Source organism: Raphanus sativus, chromosome 6 (assembly GCF_000801105.2).
Source record: "Raphanus sativus cultivar WK10039 chromosome 6, ASM80110v3, whole genome shotgun sequence".
NCBI lineage: Eukaryota > Viridiplantae > Streptophyta > Magnoliopsida > Brassicales > Brassicaceae > Raphanus > Raphanus sativus.
In genome coordinates this window covers 38,929,859-38,956,273 of record NC_079516.1, presented here as the reverse complement: position 1 = coordinate 38,956,273, position 26,415 = coordinate 38,929,859, and the positions used below count along the sequence as shown (strand labels likewise).

Genomic DNA, 26,415 nt, shown 5'->3' with positions numbered 1-26,415 from the left:
TCATACAACGACATCGACATGTATCGGGAAAAGAGGTGTGTATTGCTTTTCCAATTAGTATCTATTATACATTGAGTGTTTTTTGACATTTTTCAGACAGATTAAGAAAGTGATAGAAATATATGTAAGTTATTATTAGTTACATTTTTCTGACCAATAAATTTTGAGATAAATAAAATTATTTATAAAATCAATGTAATTTGCAATTAATTTTTAGCTGAAATTAAGTACAACTAGTTGGGCGGGTATTTATTTTATGTTTTTAATTTTTTATTTATAAATGATATATTTATAATATTTAAACATAAATTTAGATTTAAAATTAACATTTGTAGTTATAATAAAAATTAAAAGTTAAAAAAAATATTTTGATATAAATTTTAAATTCCTAATTAAAATAATATAGAGATGAGTCATAATTTTTTCTAATTCCAAAATCTTAGCATTATTAATAAAAAATAAAATAATTTATAAATAAATAAAATATATAAACATATTTTAAATTAAAATAAATTTGTTAAAAAAAATCTTACGCCATTGTTGTTTATTTCTATAGTTTGACATGTGGCCGTATAATTATTTGCTTTCACTTCAATTTTTTTTCTTTGTTCTAATGATAATATATATATATATATATATGTGTGTGTGTGTGTAAATTAATATGTATTACATAATTTTTAGTATAAAATTTTAAAACAAAATTTTTATTTATTACTTTAAATAATTATATTATGTGATTTTAATCGTCTATTATATCACAGTGTATCATAAAAAATATAATATTTATAACTAATTGGACTTATATTATAAAAGTGTTATACTAATAATTTATAAATAAAATATTTTATATCTTATTTATATGATACATAAAATGATTTTGATGTGTAATTTTTATTTTATTATTTTATTAATAAATATTGAAAAATATTTAATGTTAACAAAAAATCTATAAGGAAATTTATTTTGGTTAAGATTTATTCTATTAAAGAAATCTATTATTTAAATTAGGAAAATACATTAAATACTTAAATCTATCATTTAAATAAGGAAAATACAAAATTCTCTACTATCTTTGTTACCAAACAAAATTTAATTTTTTTAAAGACTCATATCCCTATTACCAAACAAAAGCTTAAAGTACTTCTACTTTAATAAGATAGATTTGCATTAAAATTATAAAATGACACTTTTTGTGTAATAAGAAAAAATATTAGAAATGACACTTGTTATGAAATAGAGGAAATACTAGAATTTCGCTTTTTAGTGGTAACTAGGAAAAATCCGCGATATGTTATTTTGATCTCTAATATATTTATTTAAAACAGTTGTTATAAAGTTGTGTGATTGAAGGGTGTTGAATCTGGATTTCGGTTCGGTTTTGATTTGTTTTGATTTGGTTTTGATTAAAAATTAGTTACCATATTTATTCCATATGTACCTTGGTTTGGTTTATATACACTATTAAATTTTGGTTTATTCGATTTTATACCAAAAACCATAACTATATTTAGTTTTAAAACAAATTTTAGTTTATATAATTAAAAATCAGATTTATTAAAACATAATATATTTTCTGTACTTTAGTTATAAAATAAAATAATTGTTTTCCTAGTTAACTATCAAAATTAAAAAATAAAAATAAAAATATTAATATAATAATATTAAATAACTATATTATATCATAAATAATACCAATTTGATAGAAATAAGAAAATAAAATAACATTTTTTTACTTAGAAGAAAATAAAATTAATAAAATCAATTTTATATAAATATCACATTAATAAATAAATCATGTATATATGATTCATTTTATTATTATCTTTTGTAGCATATTCATTTTATTATAAATTTATATATAAATATACTAATATATTTTAATTAATTCGTTTCTTTAGCTTATTCGGTTTTATCGGTTTATATATTGAATCCATATACCGCAGTTTTCTTCAAAATATTCTCCAGTAGATTTATTCACAAATACTAACTAATTTTTTGTATTTCAGTCGAGTTTGGTTTTAATTGGTTCGACAGGTATACAAAGACCATGCGGTTACATATGCTTGCTCAAATTATGAAAACGATTTTTTTTGTATGAGTACTTAGTAGCATGAGCCCCTAAATTAATTTATCATTTTGATCACTTCTTTGTTAAATTTTTTTTAGATTTTTTACGAGTTTCCAGCTAGAGGTATATGAAGGAAAGGAACGTGGTTAGAAGATAGAGGTGGTAAAAAAAAAGATAGAGGTGCTGGCCGAAGTTAATAAGAGAAAGAAACAAGTAGTATTGACTTTTCTTGTATTTTTTATCAAACTTTTGTATATACATTGTGGATTTAGAAAATTAAATCACAACAAATATATCATCAAAGAAAATTCCACAAATTCAACCACTAGTTTTCTTGTTCAGCTAAACGAGTTACCATTTATAAATCGTTGTAAATAAACCAAATTGATAGAATAAGTCCAGCCCCTCAATTTTTTTTTTTAAATGTAAACTGCCGAAGCAATGACAGAGGCTATCTTTAAGGCATCCCCGAATGATTAAAGGGTACTTAATCAATTACTGTTCCACTGTCGCACTAAGTCAAAAGCGATCTCCAAAGCCAAAGGTTTCAAACATTGTTAAAGTATTATGTCCAAGAGAATCAGCACAAGAGAGGCCCACCAGTTATCAGCAAACGCCAAAACATTTTAATAGTTTTCCAAATTTTGTAGTAATTTTTGTATACAGATATTTAGAATAACATAAATGAAAACAAAAGGACATACTGAATATTCAAAACTAAACAAATATATAGTTAACTATAAAAGGAAGATTTAGCAAAAAAAAAAAACTATAAAAGGAAGACATATGTATAATGGAGTCTTACAAGTTTTACAAAAAAAGATCAGATTGGCAAGAGCATTTACATCCCTTTATAAATAAATAAAAGATTACTGCATAGATTTTCCCTTAATTTTGCAATTTGTTTCAAATTTTTATAAAACAAAATTCTGAAATTGTTGTGTTCATATTCACTTCTCCAGCTAGAAAAGCGAAAATAAAATACTCATTAACAAGATAGGGAATAGTAATAGAAACTCCAACTGACTGTTATTGTAAGTTTTAATTTAGATGTGGTCCAACGTTATTACCATTGCCATTGATACACACATTGGTAATACTAACTGTTCGTTTAGTTATTATTTTCTTGAATAATGTTAATTAAATGTTTATTTGTAGGTTTATGGGAATGAACTGGAAAGTATAAAGTCGAAATCGCATGGTGTGGAAAAGATGATTGTTTTTGGCTAAACTAATGTATTTTATATGCTAATTGAGCGGATCCCGAAATATTCTCATAATCCCTCCTTAATCCTTCTCATTAGTATGTTGAAACTTGAAATAAAGTGGTGAGCTTTAAAATCCTTCTGCTTTTTAGAATCTAGAGGAGAGTAACAACAAGAATTTACCAAGTTATTATATAGTCTTTGAGTCTTAGAATTCTAAGATTAATTATACGTAAATACCATATATATTCACACGTACAAAGAACAAAGCAAACGACTTCAATCCAAGATTTAGATGCACTGAGACTGAACATCCACTCGCCATCCCACACAAATATCAAAAAGTGTGTTTGAAGTTTGAACGTAGAGGTGTGTGTTTGAACGTAGTGACTTTTTTTTTGAGTTTTGGTGAACCAAACACGCCCCCCGTCCCTTCTCATAATTATTATCACCTCTTCTTCACGTTACCTCTTTGCTGCAAACTCACGCTCCTCCCTCAATGCATGTGACTCTCACGCACCACTTTCAATCTCTCTGTTCTTTTTCCCAACACCATTCTTCTTCTGTCTCAATCCAATTCGCTTAAAAAGATCTTTCCCAATCTCAATTCACATTCAATTAACAAAACATGTTTCCTGATATACATACTTTTTGATATTTGTGTGTTTTCTTTTTAAAATTTAAAATTTCACACATATATGTATGTATGGTCACAATCTTCTAATCAATTTCGTAGAAAATTTGAAAAAACTATTTCCTCCATTTCATACTAAGTTTTTCTAAAACATATTAAAAATATTGAAACTTCCGGTTTATTTCTAATTATATTTTTTGTTAATAAGCTAAAAACATTGATAAAAAAATTCAGATAAATGCGATCAAAATGTATAAAGAAGATATATAATGAAAAACTTAATACAAAATATATGCAATCAAAATGTAAAATAAAACTTATAATAAAAAAAATAAATATGAATATTTAATACAAAATATTAAAAATAGAAGCCCTTTAGCAAAGAAAAAGTAAATTAAATAGCGTTGGAATTGGAAATTCAGTAAAAATAAGCTTTATCAGATTTTTAAAAAAAATTATTATTGTAAAAAGCCGCGTTATCTGTTCAAAAATCAGAAATCAAGAAGTCACGCCTATATCTTTCTTTCTCTCTCCCGTCACTCTCACTCTTCTTGCTTATCATTACATCGATCCTCCCTTGTCGTCTCTCCTCTCCTCTCTTCTCTTCTCCATCGATAATCAAAGAATCAATGGACTCTGCATTGTCCCCAAGCCCATTTGACCACACAAAAACTCCAAACGCAGAGCCGAAGAAAAGCTTCATGTCCTCTCTCATCACCCTCCGCTCCAACCACTTCAAAGAAGACACTTACTTCGTCTCCGAACTCAAACCCAGCGAGCAGAAAGCCCTCCAAGAGCTCAAAGACAAACTCTCATCTTCCTCCTTCGGAGCTTCCTCCATGTGGGGAGTCCCTCTCCTCGGCGGTGACGACAGAGCTGACGTCATCCTCCTCAAGTTCCTCAGAGCAAGAGACTTCAAAGTCGGAGACTCGCTGAGGATGCTCGAGAAGTGTTTGGAGTGGAGAGAAGAGTTCAAAGCAGAGAAGCTGACGGAAGAAGATCTCGGTGGTTTCAAGGATTTGGAAGGCAAAGTCGCTTACATGAGAGGATACGACAAAGAAGGACACCCCGTGTGTTACAACGCGTACGGCGTGTTTAAAGAGAGAGAGATGTACGAGAGGGTGTTCGGTGACGAAGAGAAACTCAAAAGCTTTCTGAGGTGGAGAGTTCAGGTTCTGGAGAGAGGTGTCAAGATGCTTCATTTCAAACCTGGTGGTGTTAATTCTATGATTCAGGTTACGGATCTCAAGGACATGCCTAAGAGAGAGCTTAGAGTTGCTTCGAACCAGATCCTTTCTCTCTTTCAGGATAATTACCCTGAGATGGTTGCTACTAAGGTAAATGTTTCTTTTTGGAGACAAGAACTTGAATCTCTCGAGATTATGTTTCTGTACTTGTTTTGTCTGAAAAAAAACTAGAACATGTTACGGTTTTTTCATGTGCTTTTGCTCTGTTTTGCGTGTTGTGTTGCTTGCGAATCTCTCATTCAAGAAAATCTGAACTGTCTTAAATGCTTAGTACATGTCTGAATCTCGTTGAAGAAATCTTTTCTTGATTAGTATTTTTCATCTTAACATAATTTTGGTGCAAATCTTGTGTTTGTTCAAATTTTCAAAAAATGGATTTGAAGAAACAATAAAGAGTTGTTTTAGATGTTTCTGTGTTGGCATCATCTTCTGACTTGTGCAGTTTTGATTCTTGTTTTTGTTTTTACTTTCCGTAAATTTTACTTCTTTAGCTTTTGTCATCTACCGCTACAGTTAAAACTGAAGGATTCTTTGTGTGGCCGTACGCTGAATTTATTAATAATCAGTCTCTATTGACAAAGACAAATGGACAATGACATAATATTAATAGCTATAAACAAAGCATTTCTCATGTTGAGATTTGAGTAACAAACAAATATTTTATCGTGTAAAAGGTACTAATAGATCATTTTAATACTATTTCAACTCGTGAAGTTTTGATGAATCCTTTTTTTTTTTATTTTAATTTTTGTAGATATTCATCAACGTGCCTTGGTACTTCAGTGTCATCTACTCAATGTTCAGCCCTTTCTTGACACATAGAACAAAGAGCAAGTTTGTAATGTCCAAAGAAGGAAATGCAGCTGAAACACTCTACAAGTAAACACCATAAAACTTTCAATACTATTTTCTCTTGTATTTTTTTTTTTACCCATTTTGTTTAACTATGCATGCTTATGTCAGGTTCATAAGGCCGGAAGATATTCCGGTGCAGTACGGCGGTCTTAGCCGTCCTACGGACTCACAAAATGGACCACCAAAACCCGCCTCTGAATTCTCCATTAAGGGCGGTGAGAAAGTTAACATTCAGATCGAAGGCATTGAGGTAATATATCAATAAATATTTTCCATTGAGAAATACAATACGTTAACACATACACTTGTTTTTGTTCAAAAATAACACAGAAGAGAAATATCTCAAAATAGCATTAACTTAGAAAAGAGTTTTTATTTTAGTTTATCTTTGGGTTTGGTTTTAGTGATAAGTGTTTAGGGTTAAGTTTTGGAGTAATTTAGTCATTTTACATTTTAATTTAGTGCTACTTTGCGGATTATCTCCTTAAGTTTTATTTTGTCATAAAACTCTTTTGTGCTATCTAAGGGATTTGCCTTCTTTACATATATCAAGTGAGTTAATTGATTTGATGAATTATAAAGTGTGAGTATGTGTGGTATATGATATTACAGGGTGGAGCAACTATAACATGGGATATAGTAGTTGGAGGCTGGGACTTAGAGTACACGGCAGAGTTTGTACCAAACGCCGAAGGGAGTTATGCAATTGTGGTGGAGAAACCAAGAAAGATGAAAGCTTCAGATGAAGCTGTGTGCAACTCTTTCACGACAGGTGAAGCTGGGAAACTCATTCTCTCTGTTGATAACACTTTGTCCCGCAAGAAGAAAGTTGCTGCTTATCGTTACACTGTCCGGAAATCTACTACAGCCGTCTAAGACCTCGTTGTTCAGAAGATGGGTTTCTTATTACTACTTCTTTTTTTGGTTGTGCTGAGGATTTTCTTTCTTGAGTTTGAGTACTAGGTTTGTTTGATCAACGGTCGTGTTGGACTGGGTTTCGAAAATGCGAGGAGATATGTATAAAAACAATGATTGTATGACATTTTAATGTTTGGTTTAATATATAACGTTAGACTGAAAAGTGAAAAGTGGCAATCTTTTATGCTCGTTTGGGTTTATTATCAGACATTTCATAGAACACTGATTATTACTGTTGAGATCCTTGAGAACCACCAATTGTGTATATAATACAATTTGTCTTTTTTTTTTGTCAACATATAATACAATTTGTCTAAGTTGCATTCTCAATGAGTTTTGATTATTGGCATTTGATATCTAATAGTATTTGTTCAGTGATACAAATCAGAAACAAAATGTACAAAACCCCAACGGAAAAGAAATCGATGGCCCAAGAAGAAACAAAGTACCAGTTTAAACCAAAACAAACGAAAACATAGGAAAGCCCAACGTTCAGAAACATACGTACATATGTAACATTATTGAAATGGTAACAAAGAATCATCAAAAAATTTCTTAGATAAATTTTTACAGTAAAATTTTAAAATATTTCAGGATAATTAAATTTATATTATAATTTAAAACTAGTTTTAAAGTTTTAGAAATAAATCTTTGTGTGTTTTTCCTTTTTTGGAAATTTGGATAAATTTTGTAAGTGAAGAAAAAAATCAAATTAGATGGTGCAGAAGAAGAAGCAAAAAATGCAAGTGATAAGTCTGAAAATATATAGGTTTATGAAATGAAGAGTGAAAAAGAGACAAGATCACTTATCATAACATGAGATATATCTTATCAGTTCAGTACCGGCTAATATTATAGGGTTAGTCAGTCAGATCGCCAAGGGACTCATGTAAGAAAAAGTATACATATATATTTAATAAAATTTAAATCAGCTAATATTAATATTTAAATAAATCATTAAGTAAGTATCAAGTATAAACAAATAGAAAAGGTTTTTAAAATGTTTAGTTTTCTATAGCTTTACTTTTAAAGATAATACTAGATTTTGACCCGCGCTTTTGAAGCGCATGATATTTTACGATGAAAAATTTCACTAATAACTTAACAAATATTTTGGTAATTTTTAAAGAGTGTCTATTTAAAATATTTTTACATTTAAATCAGTGTTTTTAAATTCAACCCGATTGTGACAATACCGGTTAATCCGGAGATCTGACAATTCAATTTATGTTTTTAAAATATTCATATTAAAAAATCATTAAAACCCGAGACTAACCGATTGAACTGATGGATGACCGATATGTAATCTAATTGGATTTAAATTGTAATAGTTTCATAATTTGTAATCTTATAATCCAAATTTTAAAGTTCATTATTTGGCAATTTATGAAATTATGACGTTTCTACAAAAATTTAAAGAGAAAATGATAGATATAAAATAACTAAGAGATTACTTATTGTATTGTTTGGAAACATTGATAGTAGTATAAAAATATATTGTTGGAAACATTGATAGTAGTATAAAGAAATAAATATATTGTTTGGAAACATGGATAGTAGTATAAAGAAAGAAATATTAGTGATTTAATATATGTTTAACTATAAAGTATAAAAGTGTATTTAATTTAAAAACTTACAAAATAAATGTTAGGTTCAACAGAATGTTTCTGTTTTAATAAGATAGATTGTTTGTAAGGTTTAAAAAAGTTTTTTTTCAAGATTCCTTAATTGTATTAAGCCGACCCGGATGAATCTACTATAACACTAAGAGAAATCGGCCAATCATCCATCAACAGAATACCGTAGTCCACATTCAAACTATGTCCGAACACATTGTAAATTCAAATTTTATACCCAAACACACTTTTAGATCTATAATACTTTGACTGTGTCTTCATTAGTTAAATAGTTATAGTGTCTTATATATTTATATATTTAATGGATGTTTATGTGGATTTACATGGTTATTACGTGAAAATATCAAGTGGAAAATTCATTACTCTGGGCTGCAGCACAAAATGCATTCACTCAGGGAACAGTTCATAATGGTTCATCAGCACTAGTGATAATCCCAAGTATTCTAGGTAGATAGTGTTTCACAAACGGATTATGGAAAGATCATGATAGATTTTCCGGCCAAGGATAGTATAGCACATTGAAAAGATTTGATGGGTTAGTGGGAGCAAGGAACACTCGTTTGGAAGGATTTGATGGGTTAATAGGAGTAAGAAACATTCGTACAAGCCAATCGCCACTATACTCGGAATGGGAAACTCTTATTTAGGCAATGAAATATATGAGGGATCTACGGTAATTTTTGGTAACATTTGTAACAGATTATTTTCAGCTGGTGACGATGATTTCGAAACCAGAGGAATGATCAGTTTTTACAAATTATCTATAAGATATTCTTTTGTTGATGAGGAGTTTCACGAGCTCAGTTATCATTCATATACCACGGACGCAAAATAAGAAGGTGGACAGTTTAGTATGTAGTGCAAGAAAACAACCGTCTTATGTAGTCCATATAGATGCAGAACTACCGCTTTGATTTACATAATCTATATGAGTCTGTTGTTACTTGTTAGTTACTGGTAAAAAAAATATCAAGCGGAAAATATCAAGTGGAAAACATACGTCGAATCCAGATAAGATACAGTAACCATTTGAGTAGTAGAGACATAGTCAAAATATGTTTAAACCTAAGACAGTGTTTGTTTGTATATGAAATTTGAATTTACAATATGCTGTGATACATGTTTTAACACAGAGTCCAAACGTATGAATTGATCGATTTTCTATGAAATTAGATACAAGGATAACATTAAATTTAAATCTGCAACTACCTTGAAGAGACAATATATATATACTAGGTGTTTTCCTGCACCATGTGCAGTAAAAGAATTTTAAAATATTTTTAATAGATAAATATAATTTATATTTAATTTGTTATTAATATTATAAATTTTCTTTTTTCTTATCAATATTTTAATATAAATTTGATTTAATTGAACATTAAAATTAAGATAAAACAATTTTGTTTATCTTGAATTATATTTGAGAATGTGCATGTATATATTTAAAATTATAATCTTAGGTAGATTTTTCTATCTATTTTAATTAAATATATTAAATAAATATGTAAAATTGCAATAATTGTCAAAAATAAAAAATTAAACAATATTTATAAAATCCATAGATATATGTAAGAAACTAATGATTTTACGATTTAATTTAATTTTTGATTTAAGTTTTACAATTTTCTAATAATATGTATATATTTATGTAAATAATTCGAAATTTGAAATGTCATAATTGAATATATTTATTTTAATGATGATTTATGAGTTATTACCATATTTTAAAAAGGTCCAAAAATACAAATAGACAATAAATGTAATATATGATTTATTACCATATTTTAAAAAGTTTACCAAAAATATAAATTAACATTAAATATAATTTTCCATGTCATATTAATCTATAAGACATGTCATCAATTTTATTAGCCATGTCACAATTATTAATCAAGGTATTTTCCTGCACCATGTGTAGTGATGAATTTTTTAAAAGTTAAATTTTATATTTTAAAATGTAATTTATTAATATCATATATTTTATTATTTTGACCAATAATTAATATAAATATCATTAGTTAAGCATAAAATTAAGAGGAAATCTTTTTTTTTATTTTAAATTTTATTTAATAATATATATGTATATATATAAAGTTAAAATCTTAGATAAAAAATTATTTATTTCATTTAGTTTAAATATATTAAATCAACTTGTACAAAATTACTAAAAATCATATAAAATTGTATAGTTATCAAAAATTAAAACTAAATAATATTTATATAATTTGTAGATATCTAAAAGAAACTAATGATATTACGATTTGATTTTTTATTTAAACTTCAGAAAATTTAGAAAATTTTATGTAATAAAAATTTATAATTATAAAATTAAAATTATATAATATTTCGAAATTCAAAATGTCATATTTGAATATATTTATTTTAGTGATGATTTATGAGTTATTATCATATTCTACAAAGTTTACCAAAAATATAAATTAATGTTAAATGTAATATATGAGTTATTGCCGTATTCTAAAAAGATTTCCAAAAATATATATCAGCATTAAATATAATTGTCCATGTCATATTTAACCATATGACATGTCATCAATTCTAATAACAACGTCACAATTTTTTTGTGAAAACGATTGTAAAGAAGACATATGGCAAATCATTTTCTCAAATATAGACTAAGGGATATATATATAAAGTTAAAATCTTAGATAAAAAATTATTTATTTCATTTAGTTTAAATACATTAAATCAACCTGTACAAAATTACTAAAAATCATATAAAATTGTATAGTTATCAAAAATTAAAACTAAATAATATTTATATAATTTGTAGATATGTAAAAGAAACTAATGATATTACGATTTGATTTTTTTATTTAAACTTCAGAAAATTTAGAAAATTTTAGGTAATAAAATTTATAATTATAAAATTAAAATTATATAGTATTTCGAAATTCAAAATGTCATATTTGAATATATTTATTTTAGTGATGATTTATGAGTTATTACCATATTCTACAAAGTTTACCAAAAATATAAATTAATGTTAAATGTAATATATGAGTTATTGCCATATTCTAAAAAGATTTCCAAAAATATATATCAGCATTAAATATAATTGTCCATGTCATATTTAACCATATGACATGTCATCAACTCTAATAACCACGTCACAATTTTTTTGTGAAAACGATTGTAGAGAAGACATATGGCAAATCACTTTTCAAATATAGACTAAGGAATGTAATATATGAGTTATTGCCATATTCTAAAAAGATTTCCAAAAATATATATCAGCATTAAATATAATTGTCCATGTCATATTTAACCATATGACATGTCATCAACTCTAATAACCACGTCACAATTTTTTTGTGAAAACGATTGTAAAGAAGACATATGGCAAATCACTTCTCAAATATAGACTAAGGGATATATATAAGCGGGAGTAAATATATGACAAGATGCATGTAATTGCATGCTTGGAAGATTGTAATCGCAGCTTGCTATCGTGTGACTATATTTTCACGACTTTGAATACGAGTTAGCTTTGTTTGCATTGAGGTATTACGTGAAGTATTTGAGGAATGACAAGCCATGCAAGATCCGATAAGTGTTAACTAATAATACTACTTTGAGAACAAGTAATTAAGGTTAAATTCTAGCCCATGCGAAAATGTAAGAAAAATAACCTTTCTCACTTGTGGAACAACACACTAGCCTAATATAACTTATGTACCTAATGGTTTCAACTTTCAGTGAAAAATAGCTTCGATGGAGTAGAAGAAGCTTCTGAGTTTTGGAGATAGAGAGTAGGATTGGGTTATCTTATCTAGGCTGCAACTGGCATGGAGTGTTGTTTTGTGGAATAAAATTATTTGGAATCCATTATTTCATTAGTAATTTCAATTTTTATTTTATTTCATTCATCATTTCAATTTTTTTTCTATTTTGCAAACAGTCATTCCTATTATCCAACATATTCCTCCTAAAATAAACCAGTTACAGCCTTAAAAGTTAGGATTTGGGCAGTTGAGTTTTGGTGTATATTTTCCCTTTTCTCCCCCAATAAACTCATTTCCGTTAATTAATCATTGAAACAAATTTTTTTTTATGACATTTGTATCTGAATGCTCTAAATAACTCCTAGCGAGTACTTAAAAACCGTCCACTGGAAATCTGGGTTTTACCCACTGGGGAGACCGCCATAAACATCCAGGGGCTTTTTTCTTTTTAATTGTAGAAGACAACAAAGAAAAATACTTTTTGTGTTTACATTTTGCAAAACAAATTCCTTATAAAACCTATTATATTTTAACAATCTGAAATCTAAAACAAACAAAACCAAAAAATTCAGATATCACGATAAATAATTAGCTTTACTTTGTAAAAACGTTGCCACAAAAAATATCTAATCTATTAAAACTGAAATACACTTAGTATTTAGTCCTAAGTTTCTTAAACCAGTTTCATTTAAAACTATTCCTTAAAAATAAAAACATGTGACTTAACTAAAACAATACAAACCCGTTTAATTATAATATTTAACCCGTTAAGATATCTTTGAGCACAAATTATTAAACACATTTTTTGGTCGATTTACTAAACCCTTAAACTACAATACCATTACTAAACCAGAACATTTTAAATCATAAAAATACAATATGTACTTTTATACATATGGTTTTATAACAGTAATAAAACATAATGAAATTTTGATACTGCCTTCGTTCATCTTTGACTTCTGAATCAAATGAGTCAAAAGATACATACCTATGTACCAATAAATAACTTTACTTAACCATATAATTCCATCGGTTACTCTTGGTCTCCTGAATCAAAACCATTTTATTATAAATTATGTTATTCAAAATCACAACCATCTTAAACAACCAATATTATCACGACCCAATTAATTGAATTCAAATTATAAAATTATCATTTATTATTTTCCTAAACGAAATTATCTTCCAAAATCTTTTTCTATATCTAAGCAATCACCATAATTATTTCGATATCAATCAACTACCACAATCACAAATTAGGTTTGTTTGAAAACATAGATAACAATTTAAAAAGATGTTTGTTTGGAAACTTTGATATAAGGCTTTAAAAAAAAAATATTTTTTTGGAAACATGAATAACAGTTAAAAAATGTTTGTTTAGAGACATGAATAACAATATAATATTTTTTGGAAACATAGCACCCGATTGATAACCATTAGTTAATCCCAGAATCGCAGAAAAAATAGTTAAACTACGGAAAAAATAATTAAACCGAGGAAAATTCGAAACTTGCGGAATAATGGAATAAATGTTTAACTGATCAAAATATTTTATATGGTATTCACCTTTTAAAATAAAAAATCAATATCAATAATAAAATTAATTATTACATAAATGAAAATAATTAAAGTTTGTTAAAATTACTTTAGCTCTTATTATAAATATTTAGCTTATCTTTAATATGATTTAATAATAGATTGACATTTCATAGTAATATAAAACAAATTATAAAATAACTTTTTCATCAAAAAATTATAATATAAATTTATTTTTAACATAACTATTTATCATAAGAATATTACTATTTATTAAAAAAATTAAAATGGTATTAACATATTATTCGGGTTTAGACTCGATTTGGATCTTTACGGGTTTGTTCGGTTTCAGATAACTCATTTAAATTATTTTTAAAATTCATTATATACTTTAAATTTCTTAAAATATATAAACAAAATAATATATTACATATCAATTTGAATATATGACAAAATATCTGAACTTAACATATAAATTGGTTTAATTTAAATATTTGTATAAAGAATCAATAACTATTTTTAAGTATTTTTGGTTTTTTGAGTATATTTTAACTATTTTAAATATTTACTTTTGACTATTTATATATATTTCCAATTATTTAAACCAACTTAAAAGTACCATATATATTATGGATGTTTTATATACAATAAATCTTTAATATATATATATATATATATATAAGTATATAAATTTATTTCGAATACACTCGGGTATCCGAAATACTGCGGTTCGGATCAAATTCGGTTTCACTTCTCTAAATACCAAAATTTGATATTTAATCAATTTCGGTTTAGGTTTGGTACTTTTTTTTAGTCTGGATCGGTTCAGTTTTTTTGGATTCAGATTTTTTGTTCAACTATAATATTGACATAAAACAATATATTTTATAAATATACACCCACACGGGGGTGCGGGTCAAAATCTAGTATTCTATTAAAATAGAAGTTATGACTTTTTTATGTGTGATATTTTTAAATGGATCATCCTCTCGAAAGTTTATCAAATTTTACATAATTTAATAATCATATCTTTTAATATATTTATCTTTTATTTAAAATAAATAAAAAATATTGTTTAATAAAATTCTAAGAAAATCTTTTTAAAATCAGGATAAAATTTATTTCTGAAAAGTTAATTAATTTAAACTGTTATCATAATAAAATACAATAAAATTTTCAATTTTTTTTGATTGATGAACGAAAATTAAAATCATATAAATATTTTAATGATAATAACAATTTAAGTTTATTAGTTTTCAAAAACACATTTAATAAAGATCTTTAAAAGATTTTGTTAGAAAGAAATATCTTTTTCTGTTTCAAATGAAAAATCTTATCTAACTTAGTGCATTTCAAGCAATTTTTCAAATAAGATATATTAGTTTGTAAGTTCAATATATTGAATTTTCTATTTTAAAAATATTTTTTTTGTTCTTAATAGTATCTCAAAATATTTCTTCCATATATACATTTAAAATTTAGAAATAAAACCAGAAATTATGTTCATAAATTCCATATATATATTTACTAAATCTAATAACGTAAAATCTTTGAAACTACTTTAATAATGATATAGTTTATTTTTCATATCAATATTATTATGTAGTGGTATATATATTCAGGTATCGTTTATAAAATGAAGAATGAAAATTCTATTTTATTTTTATGTATTTATAATAATAAGAATAAATCATGTTAAAATAGACTATTATATTTAATTAAATATGATAAATTATATTAAATTGATAAATTTATTTTCATAAATATAAAATATTTATGTTAAAATATAATAGGATGACAGAACGACTTAATATTCGCAAATTATATAATACATGTATAAAAAATTTAACAAATCTTAGACTTCTGTATATACAATAATAAATTATCTAAAATAAATAAACGTAAAAAATATTACTAAAAAAACCAGTTTTGAAGGACAGTGAGTCAGAATTATTATAAATTAAATAAAAATAATTTTTAGCTATGTTGTTTCATGCATACACTAATTTTCAGTAATTAAATGCAAATACAATAAGATAAATATATAATAAGAAGCGACAAATGCATGTGACAATTTTAAACAATTGATTAACTGTAACATGTAAATTATAAAATTATTGTATTTGAAATAATTATATAATTATTTTAATATATAATTAATATTAAAATATATACCACCAATGATCTAAAATAAATATTGAAATATATAAACTGAAAACAAATATTTGCGTGGTTGTGTGAGCTAAGATCTAGTTTTATTAATTAAAATAGTAAAAACACCTAAAGACATATTTTTTTTTCAAATTTATAAATGTATAAAATCATATAATTAAACAGAAAAGAAACATGAAACTGATAGAACAGATAAAACTAAACATATACTTCCTCTGTTTCGTATTCCCTCCGTTTCTGAATAAGTGTCACTTTGACATTTTCACACAAATTAAGAAAGTGACAGAAATATATGCAAGTTGTTATTAATTACACCCCTCTGATCAATAGTATTTGAGATAAATAAGATTATTTATAAAATCAATGCAGTTTGCAGTTATTTTTCAGGTGAAAATAAGTATAATTTGTATTAGAATTGTAAAATAACATTTTTTGTAACAAAAAAATATGTTAGAATGACACTTAATACTAACTTTTTCATAATAAATGTCATTCTAATTTTTTTTGTTACATGATAAGTGTCACTTTAAATTTTCAATAGAAATTTTAATTACTTTCAGCTTAAAATTAATTGTAAAGTGCATTGATCTTATAAATAATTCTATTTATTTCAAATAATATTGGTCAAACATATATAATTAATATAAACTTAGTTATATTTCATTCACTTTCTTAATCTGTGTGAAAAAATGTTAAAGTGACATTTATTTAAAAACGTAGATAGTAGAATTCATGAATATAAAAGTAGATAACATTTCAAATCCTAAACACTAAATATTCCTAGCAAGAATTGAGTATGTGTTGCAACATGAAAACTTATACTTACTTAATTTTACAACAATGGTAATATTTATTGTAACATGATCTCGTAACAAGAAGAAAATGTGATGCTACATGAAAACTTAGAGTTACTTTTACAATAGTTCTATCTATTCGAACATGATATCAACTTTTTGGTAAGGAAGTTTCCACGATCCAACACCTTACTAGTTCTTTTTTAATATTCATTCAAGTAATTCATCTTAGGAAAAGCCTTAAAAAGTTAAAAGCATTGGAACAGAATATATCTTCACCGAAACGAATGGAACATCCGAAATTTCGGTTTGATATATAATGCGGCTTACCTTTTATTTCTTATGATTTTCATTATCGTCCGGAACCAAAAAAAAAAGAACATTTTGAAAAGGGAATAATAGACCATTTAGTCAAATATAGTCTGCTATCGAAGAATGCGAATCGTTGTTTTCAAGAAATAATGATGTCTCTTTAAGTGAGTAGCTGTGTGTTTGACCATTGGGAACCAATCTTTACTTCGTGAACTTCGTTACGATTCACAATACCGCAACAACCACATTTGATTTTAATATTTGGTTGATCTCTTATGTGTTACAACACCATACACCCTTGCATTCATTTTATTAGAATACACTAAGATCGAACCTTTAGCTCCGACTATATAAAGCTAAGTTCCATTTAAAACAACTTTGCGTTAAATAAAGTATAATTCGTTATTGGTGATCCTCAATATGACATAACATGTATAAAATTCTGAGTTGGTCCGAGAGATTCGGATTCCATCCTTCTAATTATTCCTTTAAATACTATTTTATCATTCTCTAAAGAATTGTTCCTATCGGTCTCTTTCTTGGTTTCTTCTCAAAGTGCCCATTAATTAACGATCTTTTGATAAGTAAACCTGCAATTATTATATGTTAAGCCTGTGAAGCCTGTGAAGGGTCTATCGTAGTTATCCACTTGGGAACAATTTTGCATTACACATAAATTAAGTCAACTTAAAGAACAACTGTCATTTCATGGCTTAAATTGTTAAAAAATAGTTAAGCTGTATACTTATTTTGACAGCGAGTTAATTTATTTCTTGATTTCCTAAAGAAACTAATTTATGTTTGCGATGTTATACAGCGCCAGTTAATTGAGCATATATCGATATACTATGCACATGTAACTTATACTACTCCTTCCGTTTCTTAAAAAGTGTCGTTGTGACATTTTTCACACAGATTAAGAAAGTTATTGAAATATATGTAAGTTGTAATTAATTATACCTCTTTGACCAATAGTATTTTAGATAAATAAAATTATTTATAAAATCAATGCAGTTTGCAATTAATTTTTAGCTGAAAATTAGTATAATTTACATTGGAATTGTAAAGTGACACTCTTTGTATAACAAGAAAATGAGTTCAGAATGACACTTATTATAAAACAGAGGGAGTATAAATTACCTCAACTATCACTTAAAACTCAGAAACTTCCATAATAAGTGCAAACGTCATTAAAAGGATTCTCACTTGTCAGACTCTCCCATAATAACTTAAGAGTTATTTTCACCCTAAGACAGTTTATGTCTTTTTATTACAAGTTGAGGCAGTTATCACGGGTGAGGTAGTTTTTGGCTGAAATGACTTAAAATATCCCTAACTAAATTCTAAGCAGCGCGACTCCTTCCTTTTCTCTAGTTAGGTTTGGTAACTGGTTGATGTGTTTTTAAAATTTGAAATCTTGGTGAGCCCTAATTTCAAATAAACCCGATTAAACCAATTGACGTCTTTTCCACTTCCCAATTTAATTTCTCGTTCCTCCATTATTTTCTGTTTTACGAGACCCAAGGCTTTTAGAGGGAAACTTGAGGGGAGATTCTAGGGTTGTGCGTTTTGTGGTGATTTCCGACGATATAAACCAAGGGCGACTAGTGAGGGGATTTAACGATGGCGAGAACCCATAGCAGTCGCGGCAAGGAGAGAGAAGAAGGTTAGTTTAACCTTTTTTTTTCCGGCTTCGCATCGGTGTAGCTTAAAATAGGGTTGATGTCTGTCGTAGATGCAGCAGATTTCGGTGTCGAGAATGTGAAGGAATTGCTACCGGAGTGCTTTTTTGCAACTGACCGTTTTCCAAAGGAGAGGACAAACATCTACTCCAAGGCGGATTTCCTGCTGAGGGTAAGAGATGCACTGAGGGGATCTTCGGAGATGTTCGTGCTACTGTCATCTTGTTTCGGAGGACCTTTTTTCTTTGTTTATGTTTGTTTAATTATGTTTGTTTAATTATGTTTGTGAGTCTATTGATACATGTTTTGTCAACACTCGTTAAGTTTCGGAAACGAGTGGATATCTTACGGACAGTGAACGTATGGACACCACGTCCTTTCATGACTGATGGGGGTCCACGTGTACATTCTTAGTGTATATGTGAACATTGTCATTGTCCATGTGTGCGTTAATGGTGTCCATGGGGACATGTTAGTATACATATGTGCACCAACTAATGAAGCGCATGTTTTTCAATGTAAAGATGGACACAATAAATGTACACAGAAGCACCATCAATGTGCACATGGACACCAATATATTGCGAAAAGTTTATACTTGGACAACGTCAGTGTAGATAAGAATTTTAGAAATGTACACATGTACATGGACATCATTAGTTAAGTGATGGTACATATGGACACCTAAGACTGTACACGTGAACGATATAAGTGTCAAACATGGACACCATTAGATGACCATAAGAATGCATGTACGTTGTGTGTCCCGCGGGTCGTGGTGTAAATAAGTAAGTTTCAAAGTAGTGGACTTCTTAATTTTAGTGTACACATGTACACAATTAGTGAATTATATGCATAACATGGATAGGTAATTGGAGCATACCACATACATGCATCATGGTATACATGAACACCATCGATGCACGTACACCAACAAAATCATGCATGTTTCGCATGTTTATTGATGTATTCGTGGACACCAAAAATGTATACATAAACACCATCAAATGTACACATGTACATTAATATACTTTGCAAAGTTCTGTCATGCATACATGGACACCGGCAGTGTAGATATGGATTTAAGAAGTGTACACAGGGACACTACCGGTGTTCGCATGAACACTAATGATATGTACATAGACTTTATAAGTTAACAGTGTACACGTGGACACCGTCAGTGTAGTGTAGATATGGAGGTCAGAAGTGTGCACATGGATACTGCCGGTGTGTACATGGAGACTAGTAATGTGTACATGGACATCATTAGTTAATTGATGGAACATATGGACACCGGAAAGTGTACACGTGGACAATATTAGTGTCAAACATGGACACCATAAACTGACGATAAAATTTGCATGTATGTGGTGTGTCCCGCGGGTCATGGTGTAAATAAGTAAGTTTCAAAGTAGTGGACTTCTTAAGTTTATTGTACACGTGGACACAATTAGTGAACTATATGCATAACATGCATAGGTAATTGGAGGACACCACGTACATGCATCATGGTATACATGATGCACCAGCGATGCACACATGTACACTAACAAATTATGCATGTTTCACATGTTTATTGATGTATTTGTGGACACTGAAAATGTATACATAAACACCATCAATGTACACAATGTACACGTGTCATCTTCTTCTTGTCGATCACAAACTCTCAGAATGAGCCGACGGAGATCCATTTTCCAGGTATGACCACTCAATGGTCCAACATTATAACCCGAGAAAATAATGGTAAAAAAAGATTAAAGAGAGATTTGAGAAGATGACAGAAATAATAAGCAGAACAAACCAATTTCTAGCCGCAATCAGTCCTAGGAATATACAGAATCTTTGAAGTTTTGCTTTTATCTTCTTTTGTTCAAATGAAGAAGACAACGAAGAAGAAAAAGGGACTGTGAGATGTTAAAACCCAGAAAATCTGGAACGTAGGATGGTGGAATGGAAGATATAATCGGATGGTTTAGCTTTGGTAGATTTAAGTCTTGTCAAAAAAAATCAGAGTAGATCTCCACCGTCCAAAACTAAATAAAAATGAAGGGTGGAGAAAGGTTCCCGCTAAAACAAAAGATATGGTTAGCAAAAATATTGGTGCTTTGGGTTGTGTGGTGACCAGATAGTTAAGACAAGTGGGAAGCTGTTACAAAAAACTACCTTAGTAGTGGTAAGTGACTCATCTTGTAATTAAAAACATGAAACTGCCCCACGGTGTAAATTTTTCATAACTTAAACGAAAATATATTTCAAATGCTAAAGTAAATATTTGTTGTTTTCCAAATTACTTAAATTTTTATGTGCAAATAAAAGACTTATCATTTGCCGGACATAATTTGAGGATGTGGAGTGTAGAAAATAATGTTTAAGATCAGATTTTTGATTAGTATAACTATGAGATTTAAGGTTATAATTTACTAATTCACATAACCAATAAATCTTAAAATGAATATTTATTTCAATTCAGTTATTCTCTTGAGTTTTTCTTTCCAATTTAGTTTTTTTTTGTAAATTAATTTTTTTTAATCTGGTTAAATCCAGAGGAGTCACAACTTCGCGGTTGAACTCTTTCTCCTGAACATTCAAATGGATCCTAAAGCATAGATCCATATCCGCGTTAGGTGAACAGAACAATGTGACTTAGTTTCGCATAGCAGGAGGATCGAACCTGAAACGTGTTAACATCTCAGGCCCGTCTACTGCCACTTGACCATAAGGTCTGTTATTCCAATTTAGTTAGTGGATATTTTTTTTAAACTATTTACGTTATATACATACAGTTATTTATTCTTTTGTCGAATAGTCAGAAATAAAAACAACCTTTGTAATAGAGGTGTTCAGTGTTCTAATGTAAACTATCGATTGACTGCCGACAAAAAGAAAAAAAAATGTACTAATTAAAACAACTGTTTATTAATTCACCAGCAGTTTCCAGCAATACAGAAATAAAAACGCAAAAAGATTTACCAAATCCAGTCAATTAGCAGATCAATTAGAAGAAAAAAAGAAGAAAGACATCACAAACCAACACAGTTTCTCGCCGTAGTAACGCCACCGTCAACGACTAGGTTATGTCCATTAACATACTTTGACTCATCACTCGCCAAATATAACGCCGCTTCAGCTATATCCGTCGCTCTCAACGTCTCTCCTTTCAGATTAGCCAAACTCCTCACAAACTCCTCCATCTCCTCCACCTCATCACCATCTCCGACGTCACCCTTCCTCCACGCGTTCACCAGCATCGACGTAGCGACTCCAAACGGCGATATGCAGTTAACCCTAATCCCATACTTGCCTAGCTCACAAGCTGCGTTCTTGGTCAGTCCAACGATCGCATGCTTCGACGCCGTGTAAGCGTGTGGCCCCATTCCACCCATCACGCCGGCCACACTAGCCATCGAGATTATGCAACCTTTAAACCCTCTCTTGATCATGGCACGTGCCGCGTGTTTCATGCCGAGCCCTGCGCCTCGCACGTTCACACGCATCACTTGGTCGAACTCTTCAGCGTTGAAGTCTAATATGCTTTTGTGTTTCTTCTGGTCGCCGAGAACTCCTGCGTTGTTGAATAGAATGTCGAGCCGACCGTACCGTGCCACTGTCACGTTCACTAGGTTTTCCACGTCAGCTTCGACCGAGACATCGCAGCATAGAAAGGTGACTTGGGATGATGAGAGAGATTTAGCTAGGGAAGAGCCGGCGGTGGCGTCCACGTCAGCTATCACCACCGTGGCACCGTGTCTCGCGAATAGCTGGACGGTGGCTTTGCCGATTCCATGTGCGCCTCCGGTTATGATGGCTACTTTTCCTTCCAATCTATATAAAGATATGCAAACGAATGAAATTAATGAGATGGGATCGATCAACACTACTAACAAAAAAACACTACTAAGTGTGATTCATTTTTGAGTTTGAAAGTTATCGCAATACGTACAAACATTAATGTACTCATATGCATCAGTAGTTTTGTACCTTTTATGAAATAAAGTTGAATTCGTCTCCTCCATGATGGTGTCGTGGATGGATTGAAAGGTCTGGTCAGGGATCACTTGGGCCGGCATGCCTGGTTTTTTAGTGAGTGAGTTAAAAGGGAGAACTTTTTTTTAACCAAAAGGTTGAGAAAGGGAGAACTGTTTAGCTTGGTGTGGAAATGAATCCTAATAGATGCATACGACTACATCTATTTATACAACTATACAAGTGTATGACGTGTACGAAAGATAAGTTACGAACGTGAAACATCCAATCATATGCTCAAGTTTTGGAATCATTCTAAACAATAATTTAGTATCCACAAAAGCTAACAGATATGAAAGACAACAAAAGATAATTGATATATTTATATATATACACTGAATGGATGTTTCTGAATTATGTGAACTAATTGATTTAGTACTTATAAGGGAGACTAATGAACTTATTTAGGTCAACCGGATCTACTTGTATGAAACAAAATCATTCACAACCATCTGGAAACTAATCCAAAATAATTTTGGAGTGTATCATTGATGATTTGATATCGGATTTAACTAGAAAAAATCTATATAAAAATAGTAATTAGATTTGAGATCTACCCAATATTTATTATGCTGGCAATACGAGACATCTCTTGTATTAATTACCAGAATCATCAGCACCCATAAAGAAAGGGTCATATAGGAGATATCTCTTGTATTAATTACCAGAATCATATCAGTCAAAAGGACAAGGAAGATACTTACCAACTGTATGTTTTTTTGTTGAAATTTTAAATTTATTATTAACAAAATGGAAAATCCGGATCACTGAAGTTTATACTTTCAAAAACAAACACAAGTCATACAGAAAGAAAAAAACACGAAAATTACAGAGAAGTAATCCTAGCAAGCCATCCCTGCATCATATCGCTATAGAAGCGTGACTTTTGGTGTCGGAGGGAGGAGATCCTGTTCCTAATAGTTTTGTCAATATACTGGACCATTTGGCACGCGCTAAGGGAAATAACATGGTGGCGCTTGCTATTTCTTTCACGCCAAATATTGCTAGTTGGAGAGTAAGTTTGAAGAGACAAGTATCGATCTCTTTCCTGCGAGGGCAAAGAAGTGATGTGACGATGATAGCCCAATCATGATTCACACAGAGATCCCAGCGTGAATCCTACTTACCAAATGTATGTTGGTATAGTGGTTTAGCATAAAGAATTAGTTCCGTTATATATTAGTTCAATTTCTGCTGAAAGAAAGTTTGACGTCATCATAAAATATTAGTGACGACAGGTCTTATACCCAGTGGAGGATGTAAACAATTTTTTTTTGGGGTGGGGTAGTGGGGGGATTACAGATTCTTTTTTTTTTTTGAAACACGGGGCGGATTACAGATAAACATAACAGTTAAAGGTAAAATATAATTTTGATAACAGAGAATAAGGACGGGACTAGTGTAATCGTAGGGATTACGGTTGTGGTTGCAGAAGTTTACGGATCCGGATGATTACGGTTTTAAACGTTTTTTTAGAGATTTGTACGATTGGTACAATTATTAAAAATTGGTGCATTTGTAGAATTGATATTACTGGTTAACAGCCAATTACAACAGCTGTTAAATAATAAATTAATAATATTTACAATTTATATAATTATAAAATATTAAAAATCATAATATTATAATAAATATAAAATCATATTTATAAAATCCTACTATTAATTTTTTAAAAAATTATAGAAAATATTGTTTTACAGTTTTATAATATAAACTAAAATATAATATGTATATATTTTACAATTTCTATTATTTAAATTTAATTTTTATTGAATATTTTAGTTTGTTCTTTTTATTTTTTCAAAGAAAAAAATATCCTACCACAAATACTAGGTTGAACCATCTTTTGATTTAAAGAAGTTCATAATGGTTTGAAACAATTTATAATATTTTATGAGTAACATTTTATGTGATTGTTTCAAAACAATAACAACTTCTACCAATTGCAAAATCTTTTGCAGGTAGTAACGAAAAAACTAATCATGCCTTAATTAAAATATGAGTAACATTATAAAGAATTCAAAATTTTCATGGGTGCAAGTATCGACTCCTTGGCTCACATGCATCTGCCACTGCGTATGCCTAAAAGGAGATTAAAGTTTCTTTGTTTCCAGAACACTCCTTATAATACTTTTTTTGGAAAATGGTTAAATTCAGGTCTATTAAAGACACATACCTAACTCTCAGGTGGAAGGTACAGCCCACGTATAGATTCTCTCTCGGATATTCAAATGAGTCGTAAACATGAATCAATATCAACACTGTAACATGAACATTTATAAAATAAATCCATGAGAAAAATAAATTACTATATGTCAATCAAAATAAATGGGTATACACTGAAATAAATTTGACAGCAGATACCAAAGTAACACGTAAAACTATACTCAACTTGTTCTGTTAATCTTTTTTCTTTTGTTGGTGTACTTGTATATACAACTCACACGCACATTTCAACACTTGCAGTTGCATCATGGAATATAACATTATAATGGTTGTAGTCTACGAGGAACGAGGATACAGATCCGGTCAACTACTCCTAATTTTAAAGCTAGTTAATAAACTCTTTGTCCTTTTTTCTAACCAAGAGATTCTGGGTAGTACACTGTAATAATATTCATCGAATAAATAGTCCCTCCCCCCACCCCCAACTTATTTTTGTTTTTGAACTGTCCCACTTCTTATTTTACTACATAGTTTGGTAGCATACTGATTCATATATCAGATTTCTTTCTGCGCCGATCGAGTTGTTTGGTCAATTTATATATATTTTGTGTGTGCTGCGTGCAGTATAGTTTGATGGAACCATTGCGCCTGATACAATTAATATATATATGAATTATGCGCTTGACGTACCATGAACAATTGGACCACTTATTTGTTAAGTGAATGACTTCATTAACAAGGAAACCTCGCTTAATTTAAACATAGATTAATATTAAGCCTCGCTACGCAAAATCTTATAAGATCGAATCATATATATAGCCTATCAATGATTTGTATTATAAAAACAGTGTGAATAACTTATTGTATATGAATTGCATACAAAAAGTGAAAACACAGCTCAACGAGATCTTTTCACTTGCTGTCTAAAGCGATTCATACTACCATATGCACTATGAAAATTCAGGTCCTTGTTGATTTTACAATGCATATATAATTCTTGAATGTTAAATTCATTAGAGAATCAAACAAACAAAAAATAAATATTTTCGAGTCCTTCCGGGCCATTTTTTGAAAGTTATCTGTGCTAAAGCCCGTTTGAATTAAGATAATGCTCTAAGCTTTGTACACCAGATTTGTGTTTTTATTAGTAACATCGGGCCCTATCTCTTAAATATTGAACATGGGTCATACTTTTTGGATGTTGTGTTGTAGTCAATGCTTAGTTCTTCAATACAACATAATACTATTTGGATTCAAATATCAGATTTGCTGTTATTGTCAGGAATGTGAAGATACGTTTTCTAATCCACCATTAATTTTTTTCCGTTAAAAAAGAGTCCACCATTTGTTTGGTTTTAGATTCCACTACTACTACTAGTACTACTACTACTACTATATTGTTTCATTAGGGTAATTCCAA

General features: G+C 29.2%; 2 protein-coding genes across 2 annotated transcripts; one reads left to right on the top strand and one right to left on the bottom strand.

Annotated features, from left to right (window-relative positions):
- Window positions 1–4,431: 4,431 nt before the first annotated feature.
- On the top strand, window positions 4,432–7,097 carry LOC108813296 (patellin-6). The gene is made up of 4 exons (XM_018585815.2): window positions 4,432–5,244; window positions 5,909–6,033; window positions 6,118–6,259; window positions 6,622–7,097. The coding sequence occupies exons 1-4, from the start codon at window positions 4,537–4,539 to the stop codon at window positions 6,883–6,885; spliced, it is 1,239 nt and encodes a 412-aa protein (XP_018441317.2). The 5' UTR covers window positions 4,432–4,536; the 3' UTR covers window positions 6,886–7,097.
- Window positions 7,098–21,698: 14,601 nt separating this feature from the next.
- Window positions 21,699–22,974, bottom strand: LOC108810292 (short-chain dehydrogenase reductase 2a). Its single transcript, XM_018582412.2, has 2 exons — window positions 22,785–22,974; window positions 21,699–22,628 (listed from the first exon to the last, which is right to left on the bottom strand). The coding sequence occupies exons 1-2, from the start codon at window positions 22,871–22,873 to the stop codon at window positions 21,827–21,829; spliced, it is 891 nt and encodes a 296-aa protein (XP_018437914.1). The 5' UTR covers window positions 22,874–22,974; the 3' UTR covers window positions 21,699–21,826.
- Window positions 22,975–26,415: the final 3,441 nt, after the last annotated feature.

Coding starts and splice junctions, on each gene's coding strand:
- LOC108813296 (XM_018585815.2), top strand. CDS start 4,537: ATGGACTCTGCATTGTCCCCAAGCCCATTTGACCACACAAAAACTCCA. Junction 5,245..5,908: donor CTGAGATGGTTGCTACTAAG/GTAAATGTTTCT, acceptor TAATTTTTGTAG/ATATTCATCAACGTGCCTTG. Junction 6,034..6,117: donor GCAGCTGAAACACTCTACAA/GTAAACACCATA, acceptor TGCTTATGTCAG/GTTCATAAGGCCGGAAGATA.
- LOC108810292 (XM_018582412.2), bottom strand. CDS start 22,873: ATGCCGGCCCAAGTGATCCCTGACCAGACCTTTCAATCCATCCACGAC. Junction 22,629..22,784: donor TCAACTTTATTTCATAAAAG/GTACAAAACTAC, acceptor ATCTTTATATAG/ATTGGAAGGAAAAGTAGCCA.